Source organism: Aquarana catesbeiana, linkage group LG06 (genome assembly GCF_042186555.1).
Source record: "Aquarana catesbeiana isolate 2022-GZ linkage group LG06, ASM4218655v1, whole genome shotgun sequence".
Lineage (NCBI taxonomy): Eukaryota > Metazoa > Chordata > Amphibia > Anura > Ranidae > Aquarana > Aquarana catesbeiana.
Window position 1 is genome coordinate 319,005,668 of NC_133329.1, and position 23,461 is coordinate 319,029,128.

At 44.7% G+C, this 23,461-nt stretch overlaps 1 protein-coding gene across 4 annotated transcripts in view; it reads left to right on the plus strand.

The window, feature by feature from the left end:
• The first annotated feature begins 13,847 nt into the window (after nt 1-13,847).
• Nucleotides 13,848-23,461, plus strand: part of NCKAP1 (NCK associated protein 1) — a 221,324-nt gene continuing 211,710 nt past the window's right edge. For 2 of the 4 annotated variants that reach the window (XM_073633733.1, XM_073633732.1), the window contains exon 1: nt 13,849-14,261. In XM_073633733.1, the coding sequence (XP_073489834.1) occupies nt 14,154-14,261 (108 nt within the window). In that variant the 5' untranslated portion in view covers nt 13,849-14,153. Of the gene's footprint in view, nt 14,262-23,461 lie in introns of all 4 variants that reach the window. The other 2 variants (XM_073633731.1, XM_073633734.1) reach the window with 2 other exon arrangements.

Here is a 23,461-nt window from a genome sequence, read left to right on the forward strand (position 1 = left end):
CATCCTTCATTGGCTGCTTCTCATAAGGCACAGAGCGAAAGCTGGAACTGCAGATCTGGTTCCCTGAGTGCATACCATCTGTGTGACATGCTGTTCTACTGAGATCATGCAACTTTTTGACAGTTTTTTTTTTTTTCATTTAAAAACAATGTGCCTACAGAAATGTGATGCTTTACCAATACATATCTCTTCATGCACAACACAGAACCCATGAAACCTGAACTAGAGGAAGGGATAAAAGATTATTACTGTGGGAAAAATTACATGGAGTGTTTCTTACAGCACAACAATATGGATAAAGTACAAAATACTCACAAGAAAAAAAAAATGAATTTTTGCAAATGTTTTGTGTTTCTGAAATATGTCATATGTGCTTGCACAAGGGAACACCAAAGCAACACAGCATCACGTTTACCCGAGTAAAAGCATGTACAATCATTCACTGCTTTGGCCGGTGGTACATGCCACCTGTGATTCCCCAGGTGCGGAAAAACCGCCATGTTTTTTATGCTAGAACTCACCATCTGTGTGTATGTGCCCTTATTGGTAAGAAACGTACCTCCCAAGAGATTAAGACCATTTAAAATAAACACAGTTACAAACAAAACCCCCTAGGCTGTGTTTTTTTATTTTTTTGAATAAAGATTTTTTGTTGTATTTTTTTTTTTTAAACATATATATTTTTTCTCTTTTTTCTTTACAGCCCAGAGCCGGGAAATCTGAAATTTTTCTCCCTCGCACTGGGGCTGCATCCACACTGCAAGGGTTAACTAACTGTTTATCAGAGTTGGGTGAACAGTTCAAACCGAGCAAAAGTTCGGCCAAACATCGCCTGTTCACCTGTTCGGTGAGCACCCGAATTTGGGGGACGCTCAACGGGATGCTCGCCCGGCAAACGCCCCACAAAGCTTTGCCTAATGAGGGCACAGTGAATAGCTGGTTGTTAAAGTGATTGTAAGAGCCCTTTCACACTGGGGCGGGGGCGGCATCGGCGGTAAAACGCCGCTATTATTAGCGGCGTTTTACTGTCGGTATGCGGCCGCTAGCCGAGAAAGGGTTAAATACCACCGCAAAGCGCCTCTGCAGAGGTGCTTTGCCGGCAGTATAGCCGCGCTGTCCCATTGATTTCAATGGGCAGGAGCGGTAAAGGAGCGGTATACACATCGCTCCTTCACCGCTCCGAAGATGCTGCTAGCAGGACTTTTTTTACCGTCCTGCCAGCGCATCGCTCCAGTGTGAAAGCCCTCGGGGCTTTCACACTGGAATGAAAGTAGCGGCACTTTCGGGTCGGTTTGCAGGCGCTATTATTAGCGCAATAGCGCCTGCAAACCGCCCCAGTGTGAAAGGGCTCTAAAGGTAAAAAATTTATCATATACTTACCTCCACTGTGCAGCTTGTTTTGCACAGAGTGGCCCCGATCCTGGTCTTCTGGGGTCCCTCGGCGGCTCTCGTGGCTCCTCCCCACATCTGATAACCCCCTCTGAGAACCGCTTCCCCGAGAGGGTTACCTTGCAGGCGTGCTCCCGTGTCCAGCATTCGGCCTCTATAGAGGCCGAATGCAGGACTGGGCCCCGCCCCCCGGCGCTCGTGTCATTGGATGTGATTGACAGCAGCGGGAGCCAATGGCTGCTATCATTCTATCCAATCAACAGCCGAGAACCCCGGGCAGAGAGACAGCGTGTCCCCGTGGGATCAGGTAAGTAAAACGGGGGGCCGGGGGCCGGTTACTGACAGGTGTTTGACAGGTGCATCCTATGCATTAAGCGGGCCAGGAAGCCAGCTGCTACATCCTTAACCACTTCAGCCCCAGAAGGATTTGTCCCCTAATGACCAGGCCATTTTTTGCGATACGGCACTGCGTCGCTTTAACTGACAATTGCGCGAATGTGCAACGCTGTACTCACACAAAATTGATGTCCTTTTTTTCCCACAAACAGAGCTTTCTTTTGGTGTTATTTGATCACCTCTGCGGTTTTTATTTGTTGCGCTATAAACAAAAAATAGCGACAATTTTGAAAAATATATATATTTTTTACTTTTTGCTATAATAAATATTTCCCCAAACATTCTTTAAAAAACAAAGTTATTCATCAGTTTAGGCCGATATGTATTCTTCTACATATTTTTGGTAAAACAAAATCGCAATAAGTGTATATTGATTGGTTTGCGCAAAAGTAATAGCGTCTACAAAATAGGGGATAGATTTATGGCATTTTTATTATTATTATTTTTTTTTTACTAGTAATGGTGCGATTTTTAGTGGGACTGCGACATTGCGGCAGACAGATTGGACACTTTTTTGGGACCACTGACATTTATACAGCGATTAGAGCTAAAAAATAGCCACTGATTACTGTATAAATTTCACTGGCAGGGAAGGGGTTAACACTAGGGGGCGATCAAGGGGTTAAATGTGTCCTAGGAAGGTGTTTCTAACTGTGGGGGCAGTGTAGTGACTGGGAGTAGAGAGACATCGTTATTTCTAATCACTAGAATGGGGATCTGTCTGTTTACATTGATAGGTCCCCCGTTCTCTCTCTCGGAGGAGCGATCGCGGGTGCCCGGGGGACACTGCGGCCGCTGGGCACGTGCATCAGCTCCTACGTCACGTGGCGGGTGGGTGCATGCATGTGCCTGCTAAGGTTATTTAAAGAGCCGACGTACAGCTACAGCGATTTGCCCAGGAGAGCCAATGTGCCGCAGTATAATGACGGCGGCTGGTCGGCTAGTGGTTAAAGTAGTTGTAAAGTCAGAAGGTTTTTTATCTTAATGCATTCTTTGCATTAAGATTAAAAACTTTCTATGTGCAGCAGCCCCCCCTAATACTTACCTAAACCCATCTCGATTCAGCGATGTTGCAGGAGTGTCTTAGCTGCCTGGGACTCTGCTTCCTCATTGGCTGAGATGGCAGCATGGCACCATTGGCTCCCGCCGCTGTCAATCAAAGTCAGGGAGTCAATGAGGAGAAAGAGGGGGTGGGTCTGAATGGACACACAGAGCAGCGGCTCAGTATGGGTGCCCCCATAGCAAGCTGCTTGCTGTGGGGGCACTCAACAGGAGAGAGGGGCCAGGAGCACCAATGAGGGACCCGAGAAGAGGAGGATCTGGGCTGCTTTGTGCAAAACCACTGCACAGAGGAGTTAAGTATAAAATGTTTGTTAATTTTAAAGGAAAAAGCTGTGACTTTAGTATCACTTTAATAACGGATAAGTCATGGGCTTCCCCGCTGACAGCTGAAAGAAACAATTACGAACGTTCGTTATGATGAATTTAAAAAGCAAAAATTACCTTTCTTAATGTGGCAGTCGTCGGACACATTATGCTCATTATGAGGGGCTCCCATCATCCCTGTGCTGTGCTGACTTTGTCCTGGGGCTGTACCCCTGCTGCGCTCATTATGAGGGGCTCCCACCATCCCTGTGCTGTGCTGACTTCCTAGCTTTGTACCCCTGCTGTGCTCATTATGAGGGGCTCCCACCATCCCTGTGCTGTGCTGACTTCCTAGCTTTGTACCCCTGCTGTGCTCATTATGAGGGGCTCCCACCATCCCTGTTCTGCGCTGACTTCCTAGCTTTGTACCCCTGCTGTGCTCATTATGAGGGGCTCCCACCATCCCTGTTCTGCGCTGACTTCCTAGCTTTGTACCCCTGCTGTGCTCATTATGAGGGGCTCCCACCATCCCTGTGCTGTGCTGACTTCCTGGGTTTGTACCCCTGCTGTGCTCATTATGAGGGGCTCCCACCATCCCTGTGCTGTGCTGACTTCCTCTGGGGCTGTACCCCTGCTGTGCTCATTATGGGGGCTCCCACCATCCCTGTGCTGTGCTGACTTCCTGGGTTTGTACCCCTGCTGTGCTCATCATGAGGGGGCTCCCACCATCCCTGTGCTGTTATGACTTCCTGGGTTTGTACCCCTGCTGTGCTCATTATGAGGGGCTCCCACCATCCCTGTGCTGTGCTGACTTCCTGGGTTTGTACCCCTGCTGTGCTCATTATGAGGGGCTCCCACCATCCCTGTGCTGTGCTGACTTCCTGGGTTTGTACTCCTGCTGTGCTCATTATGAGGGGCTCCCACCATCCCTGTGCTGTGCTGACTTCCTCTGGGGCTGTACCCCTGCTGTGCTCATTATGGGGGCTCCCACCATCCCTGTGCTGTTATGACTTCCTGGGTTTGTACCCCTGCTGTACTCATTATGAGGGGCTCCCACCATTCCTGTGCTGTGCTGACTTCCTGGGTTTTTAACGTCATCATAAGAATAATCGTAATTATTATGACAATAATAAAACAATATTAACAAACATTATTTTGTCCGATTCTGAATCTCCCATCGACTACCAGTACCAGTCTCCCACTCCCATATTAAAAAAGGGCATTTTCCCAACCCTCACTCAGCAGCAGAAGAAAACCTCTGATTGGTCAACAAAACACCAGTCACGTTTCCATTTTGGATCCGAAATTCGTCAACGAAATGTCGTATTTCGTATAAAATTTGAAAGCATAGCAATTCAAATTTCGGATGCTTCCAAATGTACGAATTTTCGGAAATTCGTACGAATTTTCGATTCGTACGAAATGAATCGCACATGACTACTGTTTATGTCTAGAGGAGAGTAAAAGCACATTTACTTACCCAATCCTCTGCTTCCCTGTAGATGCTACTATGCTCCAGCAGTGGACTGTCCCTCGGCATCCTGTGCTATTAGGTTATTTCCTGTGCTGGTCAATGATTTTCATATAAAATTAACAAAAATAAACAAAAAACATGTGGCCACTAGATGGTGCCAAATATCATAAGAATTGGTGCCATCTCGTGGCCAAATGCAGTGTTTTCTGTTTTGAATCAATGAAAAATATTGACCAGCACAGGAAATAAGCCTAATAACATAAACTTTTTTTGCCCCATTCCACAGAACAAATATACATGCTTTTTCAGTGGGGGATTTTTATTTTGTTTTTATAAATACACCCCACGACCAGCCGCCGTCATTATACCACGGCAGGTCAGCTCGTTCCAACGAATCGCCGTAACTGTATGGTGATCCGTTTAACAGCTACAGCGAGCGCGCGCCCGTCGCAGGGGAGCCAATGCGTGTGGCCGGAGGCCGTGATGTCCGCTTGCCACCCGCGATTGCTCCACAGATAGCCAGAATGGGGATCTGTCAATGTAAAAAACAGATCTCTGTTCTGACAGGGGAGTTCAGAGTGATTCTCTATTCCTAGTGATTAGCAACAGCGATCTCTTTGTACTCCCAGTCAGTCCCCTCCCCCCACAGTTAGAAACACCTCCCAGGGAACACATTTAACCCCTTGATCGCCCCCTAGTGTTAACCCCCTTCATCTGCCAGTGACATTTATGCAGTGATCAGTGCATTTTTATAGTACTGATCTCTGTATAAATGTCACTGGTCCCAAAAAAGTGTCAAAAGTGTCCGATCTGTCCGCCGCTGATCACTGCCATTACTATTTAAAAAAAAAATCTATTCCCTATTTTGTAAATGCTATAACTTTTGCGCAAACCTAATCCATATACGCTTATTATGATTTTTTTTACCAAAAATACGTAGAATACATATTGGCCTAAACTGACATAATTTTTTTTTGGGTACAGCGTCACACAACCGTGCAATTGTCAGTTAAAGTAACGCAGTGCCGTATCGCAAAAAATGGCCTGGTCAGGAAGAGGGTAAATCCTTCCGAGGCTGAAGTGCTTAAATTAGTAAACTATGAGATCTAATGAATCAATTCCCTATTTTGTAGACACTGTATCTTTTGCACAAACCAATCAATATATGCTTATTGCGATTTTTTTAACCAAAAATATGTAGAAGAATACAGTTAAAGGGACGCAGTGCTGTATCGCAAAAAATGGCCTGGTCATTAAGGGGCAAATCTTCCTGTCCTTAAATGGTTAAAGTATATGTCAAACCAAAAAATTTTCTATTAATCATTTCAACTTTATTTAATAATGTTTACTTTTCTATCTGTTTAGCATGTACATAGTGGAAATATTCACTTTCAGTTTTTCAAAGCCAATAGAACAATTATTATCAAATTTTTAATTCTAATGTTTAGGGGTTCTCAACATGAATTGTAATTATTTTTTTACACAGGATTTATAAAGCTCCAATGGTTTCTGTAGTGCTTTATAAAATAAAGTGTTAAATAAATTACGTTACATTTTAATTATTTATAGAATCCATATTACTACACATCGCCAGTGTGTATTAATATTGTAACGTTTATATGTTTATATGCGGTGTGGGAGAATGGTTTAATGCCCCTGTAGAAGTCCAATCAGACGAAACCCATCGGGCCAAGCTTATCATTCCCCACACTTTGTTTTTATATTTTTATCTTTCGTGATCCCGTTTTATAGCTGTACATTGGTTTGTCCCAATAAACCTACCTGTTTGATGTGCACGATTGGAGCACTCCATTGTTTTCTTTCCACATTTTTATGTGAAGTGAGATTTGGACCTTCCTGCCGAACGTGGGACTCCCTTCGGGTGGTGGATACAGTTGTAGCTGTTCCAGATAAGGGGAAATGTGGTTTGAGATTCGGCACCCCCACTTCATTCCAGGACAGCCATCCATCTGGATCTCTAAGGATTCGGTGCCACCGGCATCCGAATCCACCAGTTCCAGTAAGAGTATTTTATCTCTCTACACTTCAAGATTTCCATGTAGATTAATCACATACCAGAAGATTTCTCCACACATATTGGATTTCACTTTTTACTATATTGTGGGACTTTATCACTGACTTTCTTTATACCCACATCACAGTGGGGAGTCACTCATAAGTTTTTGAATTATATTTATTTTCACATATATTTTTTCTTGGCACGTTGTAGCGCTACATATTTACACCATTTTACCTTTGAATATTTGTCATATTTTTTTTTTTTTTTCAAATAACATTTTATTGTAATATTTGTATTACAAGTGAATATTTGTCATATTTTTATGTAGCAGCTTTGTTCTTTCTCTCACTGGGTTAGCGCAGTTATATATTTTCCCATCCTAAAATGTATTAATCAAAATTCTGCGTTTCAAAGTCAGAATTCTATTTTTTCATTTTTTTTTTTTAAAGTGATTGCATCTGTTATTCTAAATTGGTTGGTCATTACTAATGCAATCTATTTCTTTCAAGTTTTATAAACACTTGAAACAGTCACAATATGATAGATTTTTTAAACTTGGAATCATCCATACATCTGTTATAATATAGTGGTCTTTATAAGTTGTTCTGATTATCATGATTTGGGTGAAATGTTGTTTTGTAAGTGTACTAATGAATTTTATTGTGAAATGATTGGCACAAAACTTTGCGTTGTTACAACTACCCTTGTATTTGTTTTGTAGCCCTGAAGAGGGGTTCAAAATCTTAGAGCCCCCAAAAAACATATGTTGTCTTTCTATTATAATGTAAAGCAGAGGCGTATTTATAAAATAAACAGATCTACAAATATGGTGGTAGAAAAGCAATTTTAACATAGAGGTATTTCAAATTTGTATACTGTTTAGGAGTTCACCTACAGTTTTTATAAGAAGCGATTGGTTAACCCTCCAAGTAAATGAATCAAATTGTAACTCTTTTATTTTAGTTTTGGACACAGTGGTGAAGAATTAGAAGTTTTGTGAGGTCTTTATTGCTGTGTCCAGCTTGAGATTTCCAATAATCATTTGTAATACTTAAAGTGATTGTAAACCCATCATTTTTTTTTAAATACAAACATAAAAAACAAACAAACAAGAAAATAGAATCATCTATCGGCTGCCTAAAGCTGGCTACACATTATACAATTTTCTTGTTCAATTTCCTTTAGATTTACCTTCAGCTATGTAGTGAAAGGGCCTGACTGCATACAATTTGAAAGTGTTCAGGTTTGACTTCATATTCCAGTTGGAAAATATAAAGGAAAATTGTATAATGTGTAGCCAGCTTTAGTCAGTGGCAAGAGAACACATTTTATTTCAAATTTTTCAAAATTGTCAGTCTTTTTTTGTTTATAGCACGAAAAATAAAAACTGCAGAGGTGATCAAATACCACCAAAAGAAATCTCTATTTGTGGGGAAAAAAAAAGACTTCAATTTTATTTGATAAATTAAAAGGAATGCAGAGCTCTCACCAAGGGAATCTCCTGAGTATAGAAGTAGAGTCCACAATAGAGCGCTCAGGCTGTTTTGTCCTCCAGACAACACTTACCCTACGTTCACACCTATGCGTATTTTAGTGCGTTTTGCAGTTTTCAGAAACGCACTACAGTCCATTTAACATGGTTTCCTATGGTACTAGTTCACAACTATGTGTTTTGTGTCCATGCGTTTTTGGAAAGGGTCGGGTACTTTTTTCCCACGATTTGCAGTTCATAGATTTCAATGGAGCTGCACCAGAAACGCAAGTGGTGCTTTGTTATGCGATTTTTGATGTGTTTTGCGGTTCTTATTATACCACTGTATATAGCTGGTTGCTAAGCAGGGGGCTGTGAAGCCAGCCGCGTCCTTGGCAACCGAGGAGTCATCAGCTGTCGGATCTAGTATGGATTCGGAGGCGACCCCCCCCCCCACGCTATTATTAAAGAAAAAGTACCAATATCCATACCAGACCCTTATCCGAGCATGCCGCCTGGCAGGTCAGGAAAGGAAGGGGACGAGCGAGCGCCCCCCCCCCCCCAAACCATACCATGCCGCATGCCCTCAACATGGGGGGTACGGGTGCTTTGGGGCAGGGGGGCTCTGCGCCCCACCCCAAAGCACCTTGCCCCCATGTTAAGGACAAGGGCCTCTTCCTGACAACCCTTGTCCGGTGGTTGTCAGGGGCTGTGGGCAGGGTGGCTTATCGTAATCTGGAAGCTCCCTTTAACAAGGGGACCCCCAGATCCCAGCCCCACACCCTATGTGAATGGGTATCGGGTACATTGTACCCCTACACATTCACCAAAAAAGCAGTGAAAGGTAAAAAAAAAGAGCCAGTTTTTGACAATTCCTTTATTAGTAAAATAGCTCTGAGCCTCCGCCGTCTCTCCCGGTGCCCTCGCCTTCTTCCGCTGCTGTTTTCTCTCCAAGCTGTCATCTCCCGGTGTCGTCATCTTCCTCCTCACGTCGTCGTTGCCGTCTTCTTCTTCTTCCTCGCCGTCTGCACTGATCTCACACACGGACTATCCCTTGTACTGATCTCATACACGGACTATTCCTTGTACTGATCTCACACACGGACTATCCCTTGTACTGATCTCATACACGGACTATCCCTTGTACTGATCACATACACGGACTATCCCTTGTACTGATCTCATACACGGACTATCCCTTGTACTGATCACATACACGGACTATCCCTTGTACTGATCACATACACGGACTATCCCTTGTACTGATCTCACACGGACTATCCCTTGTACTGATCTCACACGGACTATCCCTTGTACTGATATCACACACGGACTATCCCTTGTACTGATCTCACACACGGACTATCCCTTGCACTGATCACATACACGGACTATCCCTTGCACTGATTTCACACACGGACTATCCCTTGTACTGATTTCACACACGGACTATCCCTTGTACTGATCTCACACACGGACTATCCCTTGTACTGATCTCACACACGGACTATCCCTTGTACTGATCACACACACGGACTATCCCTTGTACTGATCTCATACACAGACTATCCCTTGTACTGATCACATACACGGACTATCCCTTGTACTGATCTCATACACGGACTATCCCTTGTACTGATCACATACACGGACTATCCCTTGTACTGATCTCATACACGGACTATCCCTTGTACTGATCACATACACGGACTATCCCTTGTACTGATCACATACACGGACTATCCCTTGTACTGATCTCATACACGGACTATCCCTTGTACTGATCTCACACACGGACTATCTCTTGTACTGATCACATACATACACGGACTATCTCTTGTACTGATCTCACACACGGACTATCCCTTGTACTGATATCATACACGGACTATCCCTTGCACTGATCACACACACGGACTATCCCTTGTACTGATCTCATACATGGACTATCCCTTGTACTGATCTCACACACGGACTATCCCTTGTACTGATCTCATACACGGACTATCCCTTGCACTGATCTCATACACGGACTATCCCTTGTACTGATCTCATACACGGACTATCCCTTGCACTGATCTCATACACGGACTATCCCTTGTACTGATCTCATACACGGACTATCCCTTGTACTGATCTCATACACGGACTATCCCTTGTACTGATCTCATACACGGACTATCCCTTGTACTGATCTCACACACGGACTACCTCTTGTACTGATCACATACATACACGGACTATCTCTTGTACTGATCTCACACACGGACTATCCCTTGTACTGATCTCATACACGGACTATCCCTTGCACTGATCACACACACGGACTATCCCTTGTACTGATCTCATACACGGACTATCCCTTGTACTGATCTCACACACGGACTATCCCTTGTACTGATCACATACACGGACTATCCCTTGTACTGATCTCATACACGGACTATCCCTTGTACTGATCACATACACGGACTATCCCTTGTACTGATCTCACACAGACTATCCATTGTACTGATCCCACACACGGACTATCCCTTGCACTGATCACATACACGGACTATCCCTTGCACTGATTTCACACACGGACTATCCCTTGTACTGATTTCACACACGGACTATCCCTTGTACTGATCTCACACACGGACTATCCCTTGTACTGATCTCACACACGGACTATCCCTTGTACTGATCACACACATGGACTATCCCTTGTACTGATCTCATACACAGACTATCCCTTGTACTGATCACATACACGGACTATCCCTTGTACTGATCACATACACGGACTATCTCTTGTACTGATCTCACACACGGACTATCTCTTCTACTGATCACATACATACACGGACTATCTCTTGTACTGATCTCACACACGGACTATCCCTTGTACTGATCTCATACATGGACTATCCCTTGCACTGATCACAAACACGGACTATCCCTTGTACTGATCTCATACACGGACTATCCCTTGTACTGATCTCACACACGGACTATCCCTTGTACTGATCTCACACACGGACTATCCCTTGCACTGATCTCATACACAGACTATCCCTTGTACTGATCTCATACACAGACTATCCCTTGTACTGATCTCATACACAGACTATCCCTTGTACTGATCTCATACACGGACTATCCCTTGTATTGATCTCACACACGGACTATCCCTTGTACTGATCTCATACACGGACTATCCCTTGCACTGATCTCATACACAGACTATCCCTTGTACTGATCTCATACACAGACTATCCCTTGTACTGATCTCATACACAGACTATCCCTTGTACTGATCTCATACACGGACTATCCCTTGTATTGATCTCACACACGGACTATCCCTTGTACTGATCACACACACGGACTATCCCTTGTACTGATCTCATACACGGACTATCCCTTGTACTGTTCACATACACGGACTATCCCTTGTACTGATCACATACACGGACTATCCCTTGTACTGATCTCATACACGGACTATCCCTTGTACTGATCTCACACACGGACTATCCCTTGTACTGATCTCATACACGGACTATCCCTTGTACTGATCTCACACACGGACTATCTCTTGTACTGATCACATACACGGACTATCCCTTGTACTGATCTCATACACGGACTATCCCTCGTACTGATCTCACACACGGACTATCTCTTGTACTGATCACATACACGGACTATCTCTTGTACTGATCTCACACACGGACTATCCCTTGTACTGATCTCATACACGGACTATCCCTTGCACTGATCACACACACGGACTATCCCTTGTACTGATCTCATACACGGACTATCCCTTGTACTGATCTCATACATGGACTATCCCTTGTACTGATCTCACACACGGACTATCCCTTGTACTGATTTCACACACGGATTATCCCTTGTACTGATCTCATACACGGACTATCCCTTGCACTGATCTCACACACGGACTATCCCTTGTACTGATCTCATACACAGACTATCCCTTGTACTGATCACATACATACACGGACTATCCCTTGCACTGATCTCACACACGGACTATCCCTTGTACTGATTTCACACACGGACTATCCCTTGTACTGATCTCACACACGGACTATCCCTTGTACTGATCTCACACACGGACTATCTCTTCTACTGATCACATACATACACGGACTATCTCTTGTACTGATCTCACACACGGACTATCCCTTGTACTGATCTCATACATGGACTATCCCTTGCACTGATCACAAACACGGACTATCCCTTGTACTGATCTCATACACGGACTATCCCTTGTACTGATCTCACACACGGACTATCCCTTGTACTGATCTCACACACGGACTATCCCTTGCACTGATCTCATACACAGACTATCCCTTGTACTGATCTCATACACAGACTATCCCTTGTACTGATCTCATACACAGACTATCCCTTGTACTGATCTCATACACGGACTATCCCTTGTATTGATCTCACACACGGACTATCCCTTGTACTGATCTCATACACGGACTATCCCTTGCACTGATCTCATACACAGACTATCCCTTGTACTGATCTCATACACAGACTATCCCTTGTACTGATCTCATACACAGACTATCCCTTGTACTGATCTCATACACGGACTATCCCTTGTATTGATCTCACACACGGACTATCCCTTGTACTGATCACACACACGGACTATCCCTTGTACTGATCTCATACACGGACTATCCCTTGTACTGTTCACATACACGGACTATCCCTTGTACTGATCACATACACGGACTATCCCTTGTACTGATCTCACACACGGACTATCCCTTGTACTGATCTCATACACGGACTATCCCTTGTACTGATCTCACACACGGACTATCTCTTGTACTGATCACATACACGGACTATCCCTTGTACTGATCTCATACACGGACTATCCCTCGTACTGATCTCACACACGGACTATCTCTTGTACTGATCACATACACGGACTATCTCTTGTACTGATCTCACACACGGACTATCCCTTGTACTGATCTCATACACGGACTATCCCTTGCACTGATCACACACACGGACTATCCCTTGTACTGATCTCATACACGGACTATCCCTTGTACTGATCTCATACATGGACTATCCCTTGTACTGATCTCACACACGGACTATCCCTTGTACTGATTTCACACACGGATTATCCCTTGTACTGATCTCATACACGGACTATCCCTTGCACTGATCTCACACACGGACTATCCCTTGTACTGATCTCATACACAGACTATCCCTTGTACTGATCACATACATACACGGACTATCCCTTGCACTGATCTCACACACGGACTATCCCTTGTACTGATTTCACACACGGACTATCCCTTGTACTGATCTCACACACGGACTATCCCTTGTACTGATCTCATACACGGACTTTCCCTTGTACTGATCTCATACACGGACTATCCCTTGCACTGATCTCATACACGGACTATCCCTTGCACTGATTTCACACACGGACTATCCCTTGTACTGATCTCATACACGGACTATCCCTTGCACTGATTTCACACACGGACTATCTCTGGAAGACTCACACTGAGAATGTTGCGCGGTGGACGTAGCAGGCTGTACACGAAGCTCCGCCCACACCTGTCCTACCCTCACCTAGCTCTGCCCGCAGCTTCCATACAGCCAATCAAGACGACGCAGCGAACCGATGATGTCACCACGGCATTCCGCGTTCACGGCACGGAGCACGGACGGGGACGCGCATCTCCCGGATCCCTCGGGAAAGGGAGAGGGGCGGTGCCGGCGGTGGACGATCCCACATCTCGACAGGAAGGGAGGGGCTGTCGGCGGTTCTAGGCAGGCGTGTCATCGCGTTAAACTGCGGAGCATGGGATCTGTATGAGAGGTCCCCCCCCCCCTTCCCTACAACAACAAACCCCCTTCCCTTCTTCTCCCGGGACGCCCGGGATCTCCGCCCTATCGCCTCAGCGCTGTTCTCCTCCCGGTGAGGCCGCCGCCGACTCCTGTAGTGGAGGACGGGCAGCATGTCGCGCTCCGTGCTGCAGCCCAGTCAGCAGAAGCTGGCCGAGAAACTCACCATCCTCAATGACCGGGGGGTCGGCATGCTCACCCGACTCTACAACATCAAGAAGGTAAAACCGGGGAGCCGGGGGGGTGCGGGGCCTATACCGGGAATCATGACACCGGGGGAGGAGAGGGGAGGGGACTCCCGGAGAGAGGAGCCCGGACATCCCGGGGTGGAGGGGACACACAGGGCGGTGCAGGATGAGGAGACCAACTGCAGGGAAGAGAAGGGAGGAGGAAATCCTCCATGATTGTATAAATCACTGCACACCGGATCCCTAACCAGTGCACCCTGGTCACCGGATCACTGTACACCGGATCCCTGATCAGTGCACCCTGGTCACCGGATCACTGTACACCGGATCCCTAATCAGTGCACCCTGTACACCGGATCCCTAATCAGTGCACCCTGGTCACCGGATCACTGTACACCGGATCCCTGATCAGTGCACCCTGGTCACCGGATCACTGTACACCGGATCCCTGATCAGTGCACCCTGGTCACCGGATCACTGTACACCGGATCCCTGATCAGTGCACCCTGGTCACCGGATCACTGCACACCGGATCCCTAACCAGTGCACCCTGGTCACCGGATCACTGCACACCGGATCCCTAACCAGTGCAGCCTGGTCACCGGATCACTGTACACCGGATCCCTGATCAGTGCACCCTGGTCACCGGATCACTGTACACCGGATCCCTAACCAGTGCACCCTGGTCACCGGATCACTGTACACCGGATCCCTAACCAGTGCACCCTGGTCACCGGATCACTGTACACCGGATCTCTGATCAGTGCACCCTGGTCACCGGATAACTGTACACCGGATATCTGATCAGTGCACCCTGGTCACCGGATAACTGTACACCGGATATCTGATCAGTGCACCCTGGTCACCGGATAACTGTACACCGGATATCTGATCAGTGCACCCTGGTCACCGGATAACTGTACACCGGATATCTGATCAGTGCACCCTGGTCACCGGATAACTGTACACCGGATATCTGATCAGTGCACCCTGGTCACCGGATCACTGTACACCGGATCTCTGATCAGTGCACCCTGGTCACCGGATAACTGTACACCGGATATCTGATCAGTGCACCCTGGTCACCGGATCACTGTACACCGGATCCCTAATCAGTGCACCCTGGTCACCGGATAACTGTACACCGGATATCTGATCAGTGCACCCTGGTCACCGGATCACTGTACACCGCTTTCATAATCCAATAGCTCAGTGGGAGGGATTTCCCAATCAACACTGACTGTGTCAATGGGGGAATCGGGTAATTTTTCTTTCCTTCAAACCATGGTTGAAGGAAAAGCATAATCAATGGCTTGCTTAAAGTGATTGTAAAGGTTTGAGGTTTTCTTCCTTCATGCATGAAGGTAAAAAAATAACTTGTGTGCAGCAGCCCCCTCAATCCTTCCCTGAGCCCCATCACGATGAAGCGATGTACATGACTGCCTCAGTTCTCTGGGGATTCTCCCTCCTCATTGGCTGAGGCAGCAGCCGGAGCCATTGGCTCCCACTGCTGTCAATCACAGCCAATTCGAAGAGAGAGGGGGCGGGACACTGAATGGACACTCAGAGCAGCGGCTCAGGTGCCCTCTTAACAAGCTGTTTGCTCTGGGGGCACTTGACAGGAGGTAGGGGCCAGAAGCACCGGCGGGGGACCCGAGAAAAGGAGAATAGGAGCTGCTTTGTGCGCAATCAAATGCACATTGCAGGCAAGTATAAAATGTGTAGAAATCCAGAAGGAGAAACCGCCGCTGCAGGTGAGTGAATTGGTGCGATCCGGATATGCTGGGTGCGAGCCACGGCTCGCTAACCGATGTCAATAGGAAAAGAAGAAAAGGCTGAACACCACCAGAAACGATCCAACGTAGTTTATTGTTCCAACAAAAACTCAATGACAACCACTAAGACACAGGGCCCAGGAGAGGTGACGCATTTCACACAGTCAATAGTGCTTCTTCAAAACTATAAACTACGTTAGCTCGTTTCTGGTGGTGTGCAGCCTTTTCTTCTTTTCTAGTATGAAATGTGTTTTTTATTTATTCTGAACTTGCTTTAATATCGGTTTAAGAGCTCATTACTACACAGGCAAAGCCGGGAGTGCTTTGTAAAAAATCACAAGCATATTTCAGTGTCCAGGAATGACAGGTGTTGGGTACAGTGATTTGTGCAAAGCAATGACAGGCTGTATTCATACACTGGTAAACATGAATCTTGTGTATACCCCTGGATGTAGACTGTCCCTCCCTGTACACATGTATACACTGAGATTTGTGTCTACCAGTGTACAGACACAGCCTGTCATTGCTTTGTACAGGCCGCTCCTGTCATTCCTGGACACAGAAGTATGCTTGTTTTTTTTTTAAATTTTTTTAACAATATACTTCACACTGTGCCTGTGTATTATTGAGCCCTTAGGCCAAGTGCCTGGCATTCAGCTTTACCATCATCCAAGTGTGCACAGGTACAGATGTACATACACCCTGGATGCAGACTGTCTACATTTACTAGTTTACAGACACAGCCAGTCATTGCTTTGTACAGGCCGCTGTGCTGAACACTTGTGACTCCTGGATGAAGAACTATGGCCATTATTTGGGGTGCATTCACACAGGTGATTAGAGCCCCCAACAGATTTCTGTGGCAAGGATCAGATTTTTAATGCTAGATTTATTTTCTGATTTATTACAGGTTTTTCAATAGTGCAGAGCTTTACATATTCTACATTCACATTAGTCCCTGCCTTAAAGGAGCTTACAATCTAAGGCCCAAATCTCACATCTGTATACCTATTGGGGTTAATTTAGACAGGAGCCAATTACAAACATGTCTTTGGTGTGTAGGAGGAAACCCACACAAGCAGAACATGTAAACTCTGTACAAATAGAATGTTGTATGCATGTGAACAGCTGTGGTCAGGAAGCCTGTACAAATCAATGACAGGCTGACTGCAGCTAGGAAGGTTCCTGTACACAGACAGTTTACATTCTGGGCCCATCATCAGTCCCTCACTTTCTGCTGATCACCCATGTGATGGCACTGTTATGGTGTGCAGCCATCTAAACCCTAAGAGCCATTTGCACCGTGTTGTTGGGCGGCTATACCCAACACATAAAGCCATTTCCTGTATGCCCTATTGTTGTAGTTCACACCAGTGTGGTGTGTACTAATAATAGTAGAAGTTCGGGTTGCATGTTGAATGCACATGTCGTATCGCAACACATTGCAGTGCATAAGGATGGATTAAACCTTGTTTTGTGACAATTCAATAGAATGCAATGTGTGACACTTATACAGAGCAGAACACCCACCCGCTGCTGTGATTGGGTCTTCTACCCGCATAAAATGTATATCAGAAACAATTTGTATTTCATCCAGTCCTGAGATTGTCACTGCTCTGTATTTTGTCCTCAGACTTGATGCAGGCTGGTATGTATCGTGCTTTATGCTGAATTAGTATGTCATTGTACTTGGCACCTCTCTGGGTACAGCTAGGAGATTAGCAATGATGTTTGTTATCAATCTTTACATCCTGATTTGGGGTTTCTTGGGGCATTTTGAGGCCTCCAATATGACAAACTGCACTAAATTATTTCTTTGCCTTTTATGTGAAGAAAATTACGGCTATTACCAGGTAATCCTCTGAACCTCCCATACTTAATGGTTGGAATGGACTTATTAACTGAAAACCTCCACTTTATAAATTCATGCACAAGGCATGTGGTTGCTGGACTAGTTGGAGAGGATCTGACACCCCTGGCTGGGTACACACAATACTATACCTGCTGACCAATGATTCTCAGAGTGTGTGCGTCTATACGTGGGAGAGACATTTTCTAGAAATCAAACCTGTATGAAGGTTCATATCTGAATTATGGTAACTTATTTGGATTATATATATTTCGTCGTCAATGATGGACTACTAGTTAAAGTGGTTTTGAAGGATCAAGGGTTTTTTTTTTCCTTTATGCATTCTATGCATGAAGGTAAAATAACTTTTGTGTGCTGCAGCCCCCCCCCAAAAATACTAACCTGAGCTCCCTCTTGATCTAGCAATGTGCACAAAAGCTGAACTTCTCCTGGGTCTATAATTCCGCATTGGCTGAGACAGCAGCGGGAGCCATTGGCAAATGTCAAATCACAGCCAATGAGGAGAGAGCGGGGGTGGAACCTAGCCACAGTTCTGTGTTGTATGGATGCATAGAGCAGGGCTTGGGAGCAAGTATGCACCAGTGCCACCATAGTAAATGGCTTGCTATTGGGGCACTGGCTGAAGAGGGAAACGGATGTATGGGCGCTATAAGACACCTTCAGCGTACCAGAGGAAAAGGGATGGTCGGAACTTTTTGACATAAAAAAAAAATGTATTTCTTTATTCAGTAAACATGTACAATGCTGTAAAACCTACGCGTTTCGGACGTTAGTCCTTAGTCATGGCTCATGATTGAGCGTTGTGCATGTTTACTGAATAAGGAAATACTATTTTTTTTTTTTGGATGTCATCCTGAGTGCCAACCATCCCTTTCCTTACACTGGCTGAAGAGGGAGGATCCAGGGACGCTGACGGGGACCTGAAAAGAGGAGGACCGGGGACTACAAAGCCACTGCACAGAGCAGGTAAGTATCACATGTTTAAATGTCACTTTTATGAGCACATTCATGTGTTTTTCTTTTTTGTTTTTTTTGTTTTTCAACAATAACATGAAAAAAGACATTGACCTCACAGGACCATATAATACAATGTAAGAATAAAGCACAAGTAGAGCGGCTCATTTTTAGCGGTGTATGGTTCTCTGGGCTCACGTTCTAGAGCTCTTATTTTCTATATAAACTGTAGGTTGAGGCTCTTTCTCCATTCTTCCGTATTAGTCTTCCATTTTATATTATGGTTCTGTGACGCTTATATTTTTTTATGTTGGAAAACGAAAAAAAAAAAAAATATAGATAAATGATGTCGTTGTGAAGTCTACGTATCTCTGAGATCTAGGCAGGTGTCATGGAATTTCCATTGTTAGCTGATGATGAAAGCGCTTGAACCTTTGTCCTGAGGGACATGAGCTGCCACTGCTGAGATCTTCCTCTGAAATAGGCCATTACCTGGCGGGCATGCTGAGCCTGTGGCTTCAATTTGTTGTCAGTCATTGACTAGAACAAGTATGCAGAGTTGTGTTGTCTTCCCTGGCTGCATGATTGTTTCATGTCGGAGATTCAAGGAAAGCATTGTAGTTATTGGACCAGGTTGGCGGACAATTAGCATTTATTTTTTTCAGCGGTTCTGCTATGACCGCTCTTTTCTATTACACGTCGTAGGACACGGTAAGCCATTTTCTGCCTGATCAGATGGAGGAACATTTATCTCTTTGATATGTATATACAGTTAAGTTTTATGTTTACTTAGATATGGCATTAATCATGGAAACTGTGGGGTTAAAGTATCTGTTGAGACAACTATTCTCATTTGCAGCCAATTAGATTCTTCCTTTCATCATCCCAAATTGCATTACAGATATGACCAAAAACTGAAATCGACATTTTGGGAAGAATAACCTTTTAAAGGAGTAGAACGTTCTAAAAAAAGCCTGAGATGTTAACATGAATCGTTTCATCACATATTCCAAAAATATGAGTATTATTCTTAGTTTCCAGGCAGTGGGCCGAACCGCGGAGATTATGTCTTTATGCTCCAAACATCCAGATGCACACCCAAAGCCACTGGTGTATAGTGCAAATACAATACATTATATTCCGAACTGCCTGTGGTTGTTTCAGGCTTCTTTTCCCAAGCTCTATTCCATAGTTGCCATGATTTCCATACATGCACTGATAAAGGCAGCCAACTGCCCCTGATTTTGAGGGACTGTCCCTGATTTGGAACACTCTGTCCCTCTTTCCGCCTAATTTTGGTCTGATTTATAGTGCATTTTATATACAACTATACTTCTCTATCAGAAAGCATTTCCCAGTGCTAAATCTTTCATCCAATTTGTAAATTCCAATATAAAGCAGCAGCAGTGGTAACAAATGCACTTGTGGGAGATATATATTATCCCATCCCACAAGTGCATTTTTATATGTATTTGCACAATTCTCCCTAAATGGGGATATGTCCTATGCCTACATATGTTTGCTAATAGAAGTCCCTTGTTCCCATTTCAGAAAGTTGGGAGGTTGTTATTGGGCATTATCTGCAGTTCTGGATGTGCACCTGGCCAATGGGGCATAAAGCATCATTTGAATGGCTCCGCCCACTGTCCTGAAATAAGGAATAATCTCCTTATTTTTGGGATATGTGATGGAATGAGACGTGCATAGCTATTGTACGAAGGCTCTAACCCTAGTACACTCTACTAGTTTTTTGTTGTTCAACCCATCAGGGTTGAATGAATGAGCTCAGGAGGAGCCACTGTACTAACTATCCGATGTTTGTACAGTAATCTCCCCTGCTGAGCTATTGTGTTCTGATAGGGGAACGGCCCTCCACCAGAACACTCTGGTCAGCACTCTCCGCCATTGGCTAAGAGCACTTATCGGGGGCCGATCGGTAGACCTTTTTCGGTCCTGCCCCTCGACAGAAGCTGGCCGAGTGGCCGTCTTCTTTTGGACCGGCTGCAGTACACACAGGTTAAATGTCGGCTGGTTTCTATTGAACCGACTGATGCCGCCCGACATCCGGACGGTGTATATGGGGCTTTACTGTGCCACACACTAATTTGGAACGCCACCTGTTCTTCCCTCATCATTTAGCCCTGGTTCACACTGATGTGATTTCAGAACTGAATCTGATTGCACTAAATCGCATGACAAAGGCAATAACATTGGTTCCTATGGAGTGTTCACATCAATGCAGTGCAGCTGCAATCCAACTTTGGGAAAGGATCCTGTGCTTCTTTGGTGCGATTCTGTGGTCTATAGACTTCAATGGAAATGCTTTGAAATGCTTTTCTGTCCTGTTGTCATACAATTCTAGCCTGATTTCTTCTCCAGCACAGAAATTGCAGCTGTATCGAAATCTTGTCAAAATCCCATCAAGCTGCACTTTAAAAGTGCACTGAAAGTCGGACCAAAATCTCACTGCATCAGTGTGAACCTGGCCTTTTTGTGGATGTTGGACAGCAGGCCCCTAAGGAGCTGGGTCCAACTGGCTTCGGCCTAGATAGACTGGAGGACCTTGCCCCAGTTACGAGTCGTGTGCCCCGTGGGGTTCAGGGATTGAGACCCTTCCTCTTTGGGGTCGGACCAGTACAGAACCCTCATGCAGTTGTCTCAGTGTCTTGTGATTTCACAGTTCACTTTTTTTTTTTTTTTTTTAGTTCACAGGCTTTTGACAAGCACTGAACAGTGGAGCTCCGTGTGTGTGTGTGTATGTGTGTATATATATATATATATATATATATAAGTATAACTAAAGGCAGTTTTTTTTTTGTTTTTTTTGGACAGAGTGGAGATGGATTAGAAGACTTTGTCAGGTTATTATTGTCTAATTGTCCTGTTTACTTTTTCATTAAAAGTAAAAGAAAATCTCAATTTCAGGCTGGGGAAAACATTTTGCTATTATAAAGAGAGGTGGCCTTTGACAGAAGATAGTAGAAAGTCCTTTTCATTATGAACTCTACCCTTTCATGTTTTTTACTTCAAGTGGTTTTAAAGGCTCAAGGTGTTTTACCTTCATGTTTTCTATGCATGAAGGTAAAAAACCTTTTGTGTGCAGCAGCCCCCTACTAATACTCACCTGAGCTCCCCCTTGATCCAGGGATGTGCACGCAAGCTAAACTTCTCCTGGGTTTCTAATTCCTCGTAGAGTGGGGCTCTGGAGTGAGCAGGCACCATTGCCCCCATAGCAAGCGGCTTGCTATTGGGGGTACTGGCTGAAGATGAGGAGTCTGGGGCGCCAGCAAGGGAACCGAAAAGAGGAGAATTGGGGCTGCTCTGTGCAATATCATTGCACAGAGCATGACATGTTTATGTTTTAAATTAACTTTTAATGTTCCTTTTCATTTCCATATCAAAGGAGACCTGTTTCAAAGGTAAATACTTTCTTTTAAAAACATTGGATGGAAGCTGCCATTTCTCAATCCATTGACTAAAAAAACAAAACAAAAAGAAAGGCGCCTCTAAGTGCAGAATTAAGAACTATTTAATATCCCCAAAAGGATTAAAAACACTTACAGGATCTGAAGAGATAAAAAGCATATCATCATCATTCTTAGTGCAGGTGGTCCGGCAATAGGAAGGTCCCCAGCATGTAAAAATTCTCGGGGCTGTTCATATGCTGCAGCAGAGGATCCCAAGATCGCCAGCAGAAAGATATCCTAGGCCCTGGAAGTACCGATGAGCCAATAAACGGTCACACTGTCCGAGTCTGCGATGGACGGAGATCCCAGAAGTGACGTCAGCGGTGAGGTACGGCAACCAGCGTGGACCGCAAGCCGGATGTGGTCATCAGAAAAGGATGCGTTTTTCACCACCAGTCCCCCGTTTTAATACAGATACTGTCTGCTTGGTCTTGATGTTCAGAGCGCCCTTTTACACTGTATCTCAATCCATTGACTGACTGCTTCTATCAGTAGCTTCCAGTACAGATTTTATATTTAGGCGTTATCTCGCAGGAAATGTGTTGATTTCTAGTGCAAATGTTTCTTAACTGGAATTTAATGTGGAAGTTTTTGGCTTTAATGCTTTACATGACCTAGAAGTAAGAAAAGTTGTTCCAAGTTAGCGAACATAAAAGTATAGACACCAAAAAGTACGCTAGACGAGCAACCTGAATAATAAAATGTCGGTGGCAGCTTATGTACTTCTCTCAGCACTGTCTGTGTCCCTTTTGGGTAGTTTTCTACATACTTCTGTCAGTGTTGTGTGTCGGATAAACTGCAGTAGAGGAAGGTCTCCCAATGGGGTAACACATAGCAGTATAACTTGGCACTAGTTCTAGAAATGCCTAGAAAGCTCTACTGTGGGTACAGTAAGCTTTGGTGCAGGTTATGTGACTCTTTTAGCTTCCTTTTTTTTTTTTTTTTTGGGGGGGATGTGCTCAGCAGAAGTGCTGAAACTGGGCCATTATCCCCTCTGCCTGCTATGCTATGTGATAAAGTCGCGTTGGTGATATAATCCAGAGGCTCTGAATGCACAGTTGGCCCAGGAAGGGAAAGATTTGCATAGTTCTGCCCACTTTCCCTAAATGAAGCATAAATTACTTCTTTTTTTAAATAGAAGTAATGACGTAAAATACCGTACTTTGT